Source organism: Eublepharis macularius, chromosome 12 (genome assembly GCF_028583425.1).
Source record: "Eublepharis macularius isolate TG4126 chromosome 12, MPM_Emac_v1.0, whole genome shotgun sequence".
Taxonomy (NCBI): domain Eukaryota; kingdom Metazoa; phylum Chordata; class Lepidosauria; order Squamata; family Eublepharidae; genus Eublepharis; species Eublepharis macularius.
Genome location: NC_072801.1, coordinates 36,541,188 through 36,553,795, shown reverse-complemented (window position 1 = coordinate 36,553,795; position 12,608 = coordinate 36,541,188). Strand labels below are relative to the sequence as shown.

Below are 12,608 nucleotides of genomic sequence, written 5' to 3'. Positions count from 1 at the left end.
AAAAAGGGAAAGATTCTCACACTGTTCAGTGCTGCACCAGGAAGAAAATTCCATCCAGATGACATACAAATGTAATTCCACCCATAACCAAACTCTTTATTGAACAAATACATTCTGGCTAAGTTCTGTGCTGGGCAGCCTGATTATAATAGAATGATCCAAGCCAACTTCTAGCTGGGAGGGACACAGGCAACCTTAGAGACCAGCTGCCATTCCAAATTCCAAGAGTTGTTTAAAACAGACATATAAACACAAAAATTTAGGAATGCCTTCTAATTACTCTTCCTAGTGAGGTTAGGGTTAGTTTATTACAGAAAAACTTCTGCAACTCTACTTCAGCCTGGGCTGTGACATCTCTTTCCAAGGGAAAATCAGCCAATAGAACGGGAGGTTCTGACAGAGTAGAAAAATTTGTGTACACACAAAAAGGGCTGGCACAGTAGCTCAGCTCCTTTCTTCTGTACAGCTTCATCATAGGCTCAAGTGAAACAAAATTTGTAAATAGAATGGAAAGGTAGATTTACAAAGGTAGCCTTACAGCATTTGATGACTGATGTTGGGGAACTTCTAGAAACACATGCACCGTGGGAGAAGTGGTATGAGCCACTCAAAATGTTCAGAAAGTACTTTGTACAGAAAGGCACACAGCTAGGTGAAAGGTTCTAGCCTAGCCCTCTCTTAGCTCTTCAAGAGGATGGAGGTTTTTTGACATGGGCGAGCATCAGATTCCACACACACTCAGAGACGACTACCAGGCATGGTTAAAGAATATTCAAAGTGTTTTTTATTTACTACTCGGAAAGCCCCACAGCATCGTCCCCCTTAGGTCCCAGGAGCAAAGGGGTGGTGGTTTGTGTGAGAGGTATCTCAATTATTTACCTGCAGTTTCCTCCTGAGGCATAGTGGGGGTTTTCTGTGGCCCCCGCAACTCGCTGCTCTTCTCGCTATTGCTCTCCTCTCCGCTGGCTGCAGACTCCTGGTTCTTAATGAGTTGGCTCAGCAGCACTGCCAGAACATTCTGCATGTCTCCCTGAGAGCCAGCTGCTTCTGGGGTGCCTTGCTCCTCAGGCGGCTGGGCTGGTGGCAGCGGTGGCTCCTCGACAGCTGCTTCCTCTTCAGTGGCTTTCTGAGAATCTTGCTGTGTGGTCGTGGTGACTTCATTCAGAGCATTGATGGACTGGTTGAGGGCCTCCAGCTGTTGCTGCATTTCTGGGTTTGAGTGGATGTTGAGCAACTGGGCCATCTGTGGGACGCTGAGGTCCGTCTGGCTCTGCAACAAGTTCAGCAAGACAGCCAGCTCGCTCTGGTTCAACTGTTGCGTGATGTCACCGAGCCCAGCTGCAAAACACAAGGAAGGCCACCAGGAAAACAGGAGGAAAAAATCAAATCAGGGCCCGAGGAATGGAAGTGAACAAAGGAACACGTGCAACATCTGCCCCCAAATCCACTATTAGAAGCACAGAAATATGCTTTCCTACTCAAAGGTTGGGAGTTTTTTGCGATCACCATATGCAGGGCTGCTAAAGGGCCTGGCTGTCTAGGGGCACAGCCTATGACTGCAGGCACACAGTGGGGGACCCACCATTAGGCTGAGCCAGTCATAAGCCCAATCACCCAGTAAACGTATCAGGAAACATTGTGTGCTTACTGGTGGACCTGAAAGGACCCGAGCCTACAGGAAACACTGCACACCTACTGGAGGACCTAGACTACCAAGAAATGTTTATCTACTGGTAGACCTGAATAAAGTATGACAAAAAAGTACAGAAAGTTTCATCCCCGCCCCATACCCATGCAAACATGTATACACGCATACACCCACCATGCCCTGCAGCCGCCCCTATCAGTTTTATCTGTCTGCAAGAGCACACTCTTCAGCTGCTGCCAGCCAGGTATATAGCTCCATATACCTCTGATTTGTAACTTTGATTCTTGCCAACATGCACAGCCTCTAGTTACGCTCCTAGAAGCAGCTACTTTATTTTAGCATTACCTGTAATCCACTTTAAACCCTCTATGGACCTCAAAGGAGGAATTCAAATGGGGAGGGAGCACCATTAAGTGAGCATTCATACAAGCATTCTGAGAGCTGCACCAGGGCTTAGTGACCAGAGAGTATGTACTTTGAAAGTTCAATACCTCTATTTCTTGAGTACAGCACAGAGCAGGAAGACTTGGGCTGGGGGTGGGGGGAGAGACTGCCTCACTATAAAAAGCAAGTCAAAGAGCCAGCAAGGCCCATCACTTTGAACACAACAGATACAACTCAGGGCATGACTCCTCCCTCAAACAGGAAGCGTAACCTGATTCTCTTGAACTCCAGTGGGAGCCAAAGATGAGATGCGTAAGTCAGGGATAGCTTGAGATCTCTGGCAAATAGGACGAGAAGGTTTATTTTATTAACAGTGCCATCCTATGCAGTATCACTCCAGTCTTGACCACTAAAATCAATGACTAGAGTAATTTTGTATAGGATTGCTCTATTAATCAACTAAACCTAGCTGATTATTCAATCAGTGTCAAATTTTTAATCTGTGAGGCTGGGAGTTCAGGGTACATTTGAGGGCATCTGAGGAGGGGTTATTTTGGTTTCGATTAGTTATTCCAATATGGAATGAAAAAGAGGAAATATTGAAGGGAGTCTTCCCCATCCAACAGGTAGATGTTTTACAGTGTGATTACTTAAACAGCCAATGATTCATTAGCGTACAGCCTAGTTTGCTGCCTTGGCTTCATGCACCAGCTCATGGGTCCCCTAGACCAGGGCTCTGAACCTATGAGCAAATTCTGCATGTGCTGGAGAGCCTCTACTGTAGAGCAAGCTTCCACAAGAGCTCACTGGAAAACATTAATCTTGCACAAACAAAAGTGCTAGCAGAAGGGATAGTGTGTTCAGTAGCAGAGGATATCTAGTGTGTGCAGACAAGAGACGAGCATGAACCAAAATACGAACCAAAGTTCGTCATGAACCAGATCGGTTCGTGGGTTGTGAACCAGTGGTTCGTCAGAGCCCATTTCTGACGAACCACCACGAACTTTAGGGCGGTTCATTTGGTTCATCACTGCAGACAGCCTGGTGCCAATCAATCAGTTTCCTAGGCAACAGGGGTTGGGCTTTCTGCAGACCTTATGTTGACCCAGAAGTGACCTTCTGCTGACCCGGAAGTGGTGATTTGTTGGCCCGGAAGTGCTGTTTTCAAGAACCAAAACAAACTGGTTCGTGAACCGGGGCAGGTTCGTGAAACGTGATGAACCACGAACCGCATGGTTCATTTTTTTTTATTCATGCCCCTCTCTAGTGCAGACTTTTGTTCATAGGATTCAAGCCACAGATGCAACATTTAGGCTCCCTGTGCAACAAGATTTGTCTGAAGATGACAAACTGTGTCAGATCTGTATTACAGAGCTTAACCTGGTAGCCCAGAGAGGAAACAAGTAGCTAACTGTCATTTGGTTGGTCTTAATAAAAGTTAAGAAGGGGCGAAACCAACATGGCTGTCAGCAACTTCTTTCTACTTTTGTAATACCTGAATTCAGACAACAGAGAAGTATTTGACTAAGCTTTTATCAGTGTGACTACCAAGAGATTCTGTCTAAGAATGCAACATGAAATAAGACTACCAAGTTGGCTTCAATTGACTCTGTACCTCATGAAGCACCTTAAGTTTACCTCCAAGTGATTTCTGGTCTTTCTTCCAAAAATGGATTTTGAGCTTCATTGGTATAGACACATTTGTTGGGCTTTGTTTTTCCTGGAGTGTAAGTGATGTACTGCCTCTTGCCTGGAGTAACTTGAAACCAGCTCTCTTTGAATCTGCTCTGCATCTAACACAGTAGGCAGGCTTTAACTGGACATTACATTCTGTCCGTCGGCATTCTCTTTTCCAAAACTCTTTTTATATATTTTGTAAAAGCCACCCTGAAAAGTGTTCTGGTGAACTTGAAAGCGTACATACTATTGTGTGCCATCTGGCTGTTCCTAATAAAAGGTATTATGTGGATTGTTCTGGGTTTCTGACAAGAGGAGCTTAATGTAAAACTGCAATAATACTATCAGCTATCTATGAAGTTGGTGAACGTTCCAGGCCATATGCTTACCAAGTGAGTCTCCGGTACTTGGGTGTGTTTTGATCTGGGCAGGTGGTGGGTGTGCTGGACTGCTGTGATTCTTGATGGTGTCTGCACTTATTGTGGAGACTGTCTCCTTCCGAGAAACTTTTGCTAAAGGAGGCTCTTCTAATATGATACCACTCTGCCTTTGCCGTCGACGTTTCTTGCTCCATAGCTCATGGCAATCTTGCCAGTGAGGGAGGCTAGAAAGATAGCAAGCAGAAGTTACTAAGAAGGAAGGAGTGAAGGTAAGTAGCTGAGAAGCAGCTGCCCACAAGCTCTTTTTCCAGTTCATTAAGAGGAAACTGCCCTTCTATTGATCCCAAGTTTTCCACTAACTACTGAGAATGCGTGGGGCGGGGGGGAGAGAAGGAGAGATTCTTTCACTATGCTTTGTTCAAAAGACCCAACCCCATTCATGCTCGGAGTCCCTTGGCAAGTGCAGAGAACTTGGAGAAGGAATGGAATCAGTCTCACACTCTGCTCTGTACTACAGAGAAAGGCAGACGCAAGGAAGACTTGCATAAGCTTTCTGCCTTCTCTGTAGCCTAGTGTAGTGCACCACAAGTCCCCTGTGCATGCCAGCAGATAAGCAGCAGCAATACGGACCTCAAGTAATGGAAGGCTAATATGCCAAGCCAAAATTTCTGGATCCCTGTCACAAGACATATTATAAACCTTGGACTTGCCACGGAACCAAGTTTAGGGTAGATCAGAACTGGCAATCGGCTGTGTCTTCAAGTGAAAATCATGAGGGTTGAGGATTAAATTAATTTTCCATTTACTATCCAGATATCTCCTAAAATAAAAGTGTATGCTAACGAGATACTATAACCATTACAGCATGTTGATACAGAGTTTAACCCCATCTCAGAAAACGAAGTTACTCAAATATCTAACTTAATATTTAACAAAATGATATGCAACAAATTGCTTATCTTCAGAGAATTTAATGTTCATCATCCCAGATTCTATATCTTAACTATCTGAATCCAGGATAGACATTTGAAAACAGGTACTGACCAGCATCAGCATTAGAACATATGTTTTCTTCTTGTGTTCTTTTTGGCTTTGATCTGTGTGCCATTTGGTTGTTCCTATTAAAAGGTATTATGTGGACTGTTCTGGGCTTCTGACAAGAGGAGCCCAATGTAAAAAAACTGCAATAGCACTGTCTGCCATCTATGAAGTTGGTGAACGTTCCAGGTCACATTGTTTAACCCCCACCCCCAAGCAAAGGTGATTGTAGTTACTGTCTTCCATGAAACAAAAACATTTCATTGGAAGGTTTCCATGTTCTTCGATTGGTAGATAAAGAGTCACAAATATATACAATGGGAGTCCTGAGCCAACTGTAGCAACAAGGTGACTAGGCATAAAATAGGAGTAAAACGTCACCCAGGTGGCTCAGTGGACAACAACAGGGATGACCTGCCAGGCCCTAAAGCTAGCTTTAAGTGCAAGAACTACTTGGCTGCTGGACAACCGAGATGTTCTCTCCACAAAAAAGCAACTTTTCATAAATACCATTTCATGAGATTATGTCTGCATTATATTCAGATTCTAAATCAGTTTTTTTTTACAGAAATAATTGATGGTGTGGACTTAAAAAACAACTCTGTTCTTTGCACACTAGTGGGGAAGGCAGAGACAAGAAGAAAAACAAGTCCCTTCTTAGATCCTGTTAGCACCACAGCATGGTGGATTTGCACTTCTGCACGTAAGAGTTTACAGTGGGACTGGCATTTCATGTAGTTCTGAGTCACCCACAGAATCTACCTTCCCCATGACAAATTTTGCAAGTTCATTTCCCCTGTAACATTTGGCTGACTAACATACTGAAGTCGCCTACAGCAACTAGTTTTGTGGAGGGAACCTCTTGGGTGCATTTCTCCACCTTACCCATATCATGTGGTGCTCTAAACTGCATAGCCTATTCTGAGTAGGTTAAGGGGAGGGTGGATGGACCCTACTTTACAACAAGCTATCCACCCTGCCATGTACATCTGAGACCTGGTCTAAATGACATGCTAGCTGCATTTGCAGCCATATAGTATCAGTATTTCCCCCATGTGCTGTTCACATGCATTGTGTGGTATGACGGGTTCGTTATAAACATTTCCATTCCAATGTGTTTCTCACCCCCAGCCCAGAACTCCGGAAGTTTATTTCATGAGTCACTGCTAATTTTCTAAAAGAAGTTGTAGAAACCGGTACTTTGAAGGTGAACCACAGGACACACAGACAGCTAGACGGCCTCCATTCTTTGAGATAAATCAATATACAATACCTGGGAAGGCAAAAAAAGCCTAATTCCCCTGTGAGCATAATGCAAATGTTCAAAATATCTCAAACCAAAAAGGTCACATCAAATAATCAGAGAATTGTTGGAGGTAACAAGCTAACAACTCCAGATGCCAAAGGGACATGGCAATATTCACAAATCTGTATCACGAAGAATAGACGGTGGTAAGTGTATCATTCAGTCAAGCCTAAGAAGAAAGTAGGCCATGCTTCACACACCAAGGCTCCCTGCCCAGAGAAATCTAGGGACAGGAGGTAGAAGATACTCACTCTGGAGGATCCATCTTGCTAACATCAACATCTTTCAGAAAATCACTCAGCAAGGCCTGCTCTGCTGTGCATCGTTTATTGGGGTCCAGCGTCAGCATATGGTCCAACAGGTCAAGGGCAGCAGAAGGAATGCTGAGTGAAACACAGGGAGAAAATAGCACAAAGGGACTTTATGATGTTGGCAACAAAATGTGTTACTCTTTCGGCCAACATACCTTATCTCTGTGATTTTTTCAAATAGGACGCTGCTATCACCCCTGCATTACATACAGGGCAGAGGATGGGTCTTGCCCAAGAACATACAATGTTTATGTACAGCTAGAGAGGGTTTTTTGGACTGGGAGACCATGACTGCAAGTTTCTAGAACGTAAGCCCCATTGGAAATTAGTTCCAAGCAAGCACTGGATTGGTCTATTAGGTTATCTAATTATATCTGCATCATTCCATCCCTTTCCCCAAGCAACTTAGAACAGTACTATGGCTTCACAAGCACCCTGTGCGGCTGGCTATTCTGAAAGGCAATAACTCGACCCAGGCCATCCAACTGAACTTGATGACCAAGCAGAGATATGAACTTGTGTTTTTCACATTTAGATCAAACATTCTAGTGGTTGAGCAACACTAGTTATACTTGATAGTTCAGCTGCATTTTTTGATTGGACAGACATTAAAAACTGCATTTCTGTTTATTCCTAGGTAGTAGTTTCTTACTCCCCAGTTTCTCCATGGTTGATTCCTCTACTATATTATTCCAATTCTTTTCCTGCCTCAAGACCTTTCCACCCCTTTTTCAGCTGGACACCAGAAGGTTATACAAGTGCAAAATTTACTCAAGACAGTCAGGATATATTGCTTAGTTATCTTGTGAAAAAGGGGCTACAAAACACACGTGTCTGTGTACTCCGGGTTCTAGATTTAACCTGAGATTTCCAGTTAAAAGGATCTTGGTAAGCAGGGATGGGAAAGACCAGTGCCTGAAGCTCTACAGAGCCACTGCCAGACAGAATATATAGTTTAAAACAGATGGAGCAAAGGACTGACATACAACCAGGGTGGATAAAAATCAATGCTTTTTCTTTTTCACAAAAATCAGATTTTTTTTCTATAAAACATTTTTTGAGGAAAATCCTATGTAAAGATAGTGTTCGATTATAATACAATATAACTCAACTATATCTCATCATGGAAATAGGGATTATTAATTCTACATCAGGGATCTCCAAACTTTTTGAGCCTGTGAGCAACTGGTACTGTGACACAGGATGGCAGGCACCACAACAAAATGGCTGCCACAGGAGGAACCAACCACAAGATGTCAGGTAGTGAGGTAATACGTAACTCAAATGGTAATTCTTCAATATTTCAGGCAGAAGTTCTGTTTAACAATATGCATTTAAAAATGAACATATTATTTTAAAATATTTTCTTACACATTTTCTTACCTTCAGTTGCTTATGAAAGTCCTTATGCTATGATGGCAGCTGCTGCAGAATCAACTTTTTAAAAATCTGCACAGCCAATCAATTCTCCAATGTCCAATCAGAAGCTCTGCTGGACAAAAGCTCCACCTGGCCAGCCCATTTCCTAAAAACACTTGGCTGGCAGGTGACAGGAAAGATGTCAGCAGGCGCTATGGTGCCCACAGGAACCATGTTGGGGACACATGTTCTATAGTATGAGACAATATATTTATGTAATGTTTAAGAAAGGTTTTGCAAATCAGTTCTAGTAAATCATGGATTATGGCCCAATATCATGTTGTCCCTGAGTCTTCTATTAATATTATTTAGGATAATCATCCTTTATTATCTACCCAACAGGACTTAGTGCTCATTCTAGAAGATATCATCACAGAAGCTTTTTTTTGCAGTTCTCAAACTGGGGATCTGTTTCTTCATTTTCTATAAAACTAACTTGAAAAGTTTCAAAATAAATCACTATGTAACAATGTAGTGTACACCTTCTACCAATGAAACATGCATCTATCTATTGATTGGGGTTATGTAAAGGTTAGAACAACCAGCAAGACTGGATTTTTATGTGGGAAACCTTGATTAAATAGAGTCTTCTTGATTAGCGATACAAATCATGATTCAAGTCAAATCCACCCTGGGTATAATGCAGCTCCATAAAGCTCAGTAATTTCATATGACCTTAACTGCAATCAGCAATATTTACTTATTTACTTCATTTATATCCTGCTTTTCTCCTCAATTGGTACTCAGTGTGGCTTACATCCTCTTGTTTTTTCCTCACAAGAAGGCTGTGAGGTAGTTTAGGCTGAGTGTGTGTAACTGGCCCAAGGTCACCCAGCACGCTTCCCTGGCAGAGCAGGGATTCAAACCTGGGTGTTCCAGACCCTGGTCTGAAACACTAACCACTACACCCTGCTGGCTATACACCATACACAACAGCATCAGTCTTAACTGCAGAAAGGAGGGGTCATTCAGGACACACTGGCACGAGTGGTTCCAGAATTAAGCTCAGCTGGGTGGGTGTGAGCATTTATGTGCTACTGGGGCCTGCTCCAGCAGAGTACTTGGGGAAAGAGATGGGCATGAGGAGGGTAGAAGCTATATTAACTTGCTGGCCATAGTGGTGACTCCATGTATATTCAGTGGCTAGCATGATGATATGCATGGACACAGATGCCATGGGACCCTAGAGGAACAGCTCAGCTGCTTGTGCAGGAAAACTGTTCTGTAGAAATTTTTACAGATGTTGATCAGACTCATGTGGCCTCAACCTTCAATTCAAAATGCAAATATTCCAATCAAGTGTATTGGCTGAGAAAGGGGGGAGCTAGCTATTAATACTAGATTAAACAACTGGTATGCTCTACCTTGGTTCTCCAGAGAAACCCAAGGCCATAAAATATAAATAGTTAAAAATAAGTTAGTGCCACTCAAATACAAGCATACAAAAGATTTACAGCATATAAAACAGAAACCTAATACAAAGCAGCAGTTTACAATAGTCCCAAAAGACACTTACACAAAAACAAGGAACAGCAAATTTTGTTTAAATATCTATATCCCCCCCTCCCAAAGTTTTCCATGACAAAGTACAGATCTAAATCTAGGTCTCTCTGATTTTAGTCCAATACTAGCCACTAAAATTTCCTAAACAGAATGGCCTTAACCTTTCTTCTGAAGTTGGAGAGTGGGAACAATTTATTTAAAGTATTTTAAAGTCTGCAATTGGATCCTACGTGGGTAACAATAAAATAATTAAGTCAACATGATTAAGAAAATGCAAAATAAAGCCAGAATAATTAATGCCCCTGAAAGATATTCGAGTACAAAAATCCTCCTTTGAAAAAGCTCCATTTTACAGCTTCTTTGTAAAGTCAGCAAGGGTAGCAAGGAGGCTTTCCTCACCTCCGATAGGAGGCTGCTTCACAGTAGGGGCTGATGACCAGGGCACGGGGGAGGAGGAGGGAAGAACTTTCACATTTGAGCAGGTGCTGATCATGCCCTGGCAAGAGAGGAGGCAGAAGGAAGGCACTGATTGGTAAAAACGAAGTTGCTGCAAGGATAAGGAAAGGGAGAGTAATCCTTTCTGCATGCAGGACTTAGGATGTGAAGAACTTCAAAAGTTAAGCACCAGCTCCTTGAACTGAACCCATCAGAGAGAACTCAAAATGGAACAAAAATGTTCCTGATGGTTAAGACCCAGAAAGAGAACAGGTTGACAAATTTTGTACCAGCTGCAGTTTCCAAGTCAGCCTCAAGGGCAGCCCCACATGGCATCCAGAACTTGGGATGCCACCAATGGAAAAGTCATGTCCTTTCAGACACTCACCAAAACTCTAACAAATGATGACTGTCACACAGAGATTAAAATGTAGATTCTAAGTTTTCAGAGTCTTACGTCCATGAGAATTTACAGACACACACACACTCCCAACTGCATTTGAAAACTCACAAGGAAAACTCTTCCCGCAGACGCCTACGGTATTGCTTCTTCGGTTTCATGGTGTTGAAGTAAGGTAGTTTGATGACATCTGGCCATACTGCTGGGCAGGGACTCCCACAGAGTCGGCTGCAAGAAAATTGGAAGGAGAAATAGTTCTTTACTCTATCAACTCTCACTTAAGAAAACCACAGCATATGTAAATTATCTTAAGTGCTGTCAAATCAACTCTAAGATACTTTGACTCAACCCAGAGGTGGCATATGAGCTGCCTGGAGTCAAGATGAAAGGTAGAGTATAAATATTTCAATAAATAAAATAACAGCAGTGAGGAAAGGGAAAATGAGAGGAATTAAAATATTTCATGTAAGTTGAGCAAACATTCTATTATGTATTCCTGATTGAAAAATATGAGATGCAAGGGCCCGGAAAAAGCTGGGGTGGGGGGTGGGGGATAAATTTGTGGAGAGTGGATAAAGATGCTTATTTTCTCTTTTGCAATGAGTGAAATGCTTAAGATAATGTTTACTTAAACATTCAGTATGAAGATATTTATGTATAACAGCAACTGGTAGTGATAATTGTGTTGCATACTGTAGACATACATAACATTTTCAAGAATAGTGGTAGGGTATCATAGCTCATACCCTACCACTAATTTTGTTAGCCTTATAGATGCTGCTGGACTCTTGCTCTTTTCCACTGCTACAGACAGACAGACTAACATGGCTACCCATCTTGATCTGTTTTCAAGGATGATTATTGTTTAATCTGTTCACAATTAATATGCCACAACATACATGATGATAAATCATTCTGGAAGAGTCCAGTTTTTTAAAGTTAAGAACTATATTAAAATACATTACAAGTTCTATTGTGACTAGAAGACTGTCCAAATGATACACTGTCTACTACAAAATCTGTATTTTCTACTTTCATCAAGTTTAATTCTTTCCTAGCTCTCAGAAGTCACCACACAAAGATACTTCTGCTAAGACAGGAATTCTGTGGTTTTATTGAAGCTTTAATGTAAATTTACGTTTTACTGTTGTAACTGTCCTGAACCTGCTTGCAGAGAGGTCAGGACAGAAGTTAAATTAATAAATAATAAATGAATAAGAGAACATAAGGTGCAGCAGTTTGCAGTACTTTGTCTCTAACATTGTGGGTGTATGTGCAATTTTGCTTTAAAAAACTGAGACATGTATACTTTGAAGTGTCATAAATATGCCAAAATATTACATTTCTGTATTACAAGTTATAAATTAATTTATAAATGTTATATATGTTATTGAAGCAACATAGTTTGATAAGTAAGCACTGCAGATATTTTGACTTCCCACTACATTTTCCATTTTTTCCTAGGTGATATTCCCCTCCCACCAGTTTCGAGAAAATACCCTCCCAAGATAACAGGTTTGTGAGAGTTGCATCTCTTTACACAGGCATCACTCTTAACACCTTACAACTAGCAGCTCCTTTCCAATCACAGTGATTGCATTTGCAGGCCAAGAGCTACGAAGCAGATAGGCCTCCTACCAACCTGCAACAAAGGTAAGCAATGGTAGCCTCAGAGAAGCTGTCTGCCAAGTTAAGGCCAACAAGCATCAAAAAGGCTGAAGGTACAAATTGTCCTCTTTGGAAGCTCTTTTCCACAGGCGCACAAATTACTTTACCTGATTAATTCAAGCTGGGACAACTCAAGATTGGCTTGAAAAATAGGCTTCTTTGTAAATAGTTCCCCAAGGATGCACCTGAGAAAGAAAAAAGGGTGAGGAAAAGGTTAAATAAATGGCAAAATACTTGGATAAGCATTTGAACAGGGAAGTAAAAACAAACAATTTCTGCTTAGGAGGGCTGCTAAAATCCAGGAGACAAGGAAATAACCAGTGAGGCTGCATGTCCAAAAGCCTGCAGTTCCACACCTCTTTAGAAAGATAGGAAAGGAGTCCAGTAGCACCTTTAAGACTAACCAACTTTATTGTAGCATAAGCTTTCGAGAGCCAAA

At 41.9% G+C, this 12,608-nt stretch overlaps 1 protein-coding gene across 6 annotated transcripts in view; it reads right to left on the bottom strand.

The window, feature by feature from the left end:
* CDK12 (cyclin dependent kinase 12) overlaps positions 1-12,608 on the bottom strand; it is a 106,946-nt gene that overhangs the window by 66,201 nt on the left and 28,137 nt on the right. For all 6 annotated transcript variants that reach the window (XR_008597944.1, XR_008597943.1, XR_008597945.1 and 3 more), the window contains exons 9-13: positions 12,277-12,354; positions 10,613-10,729; positions 6,685-6,816; positions 4,099-4,313; positions 880-1,338 (exon numbers count right to left, since the gene is read on the bottom strand). Coding sequence is in view for 3 of the 6 variants with exons in the window: in XM_054992572.1 (XP_054848547.1) it covers positions 880-1,338; positions 4,099-4,313; positions 6,685-6,816; positions 10,613-10,729; positions 12,277-12,354 (1,001 nt within the window). In the remaining 3 variants the exon portion in view is untranslated. The remainder of the gene's footprint in view (positions 1-879; positions 1,339-4,098; positions 4,314-6,684; positions 6,817-10,612; positions 10,730-12,276; positions 12,355-12,608) is intronic.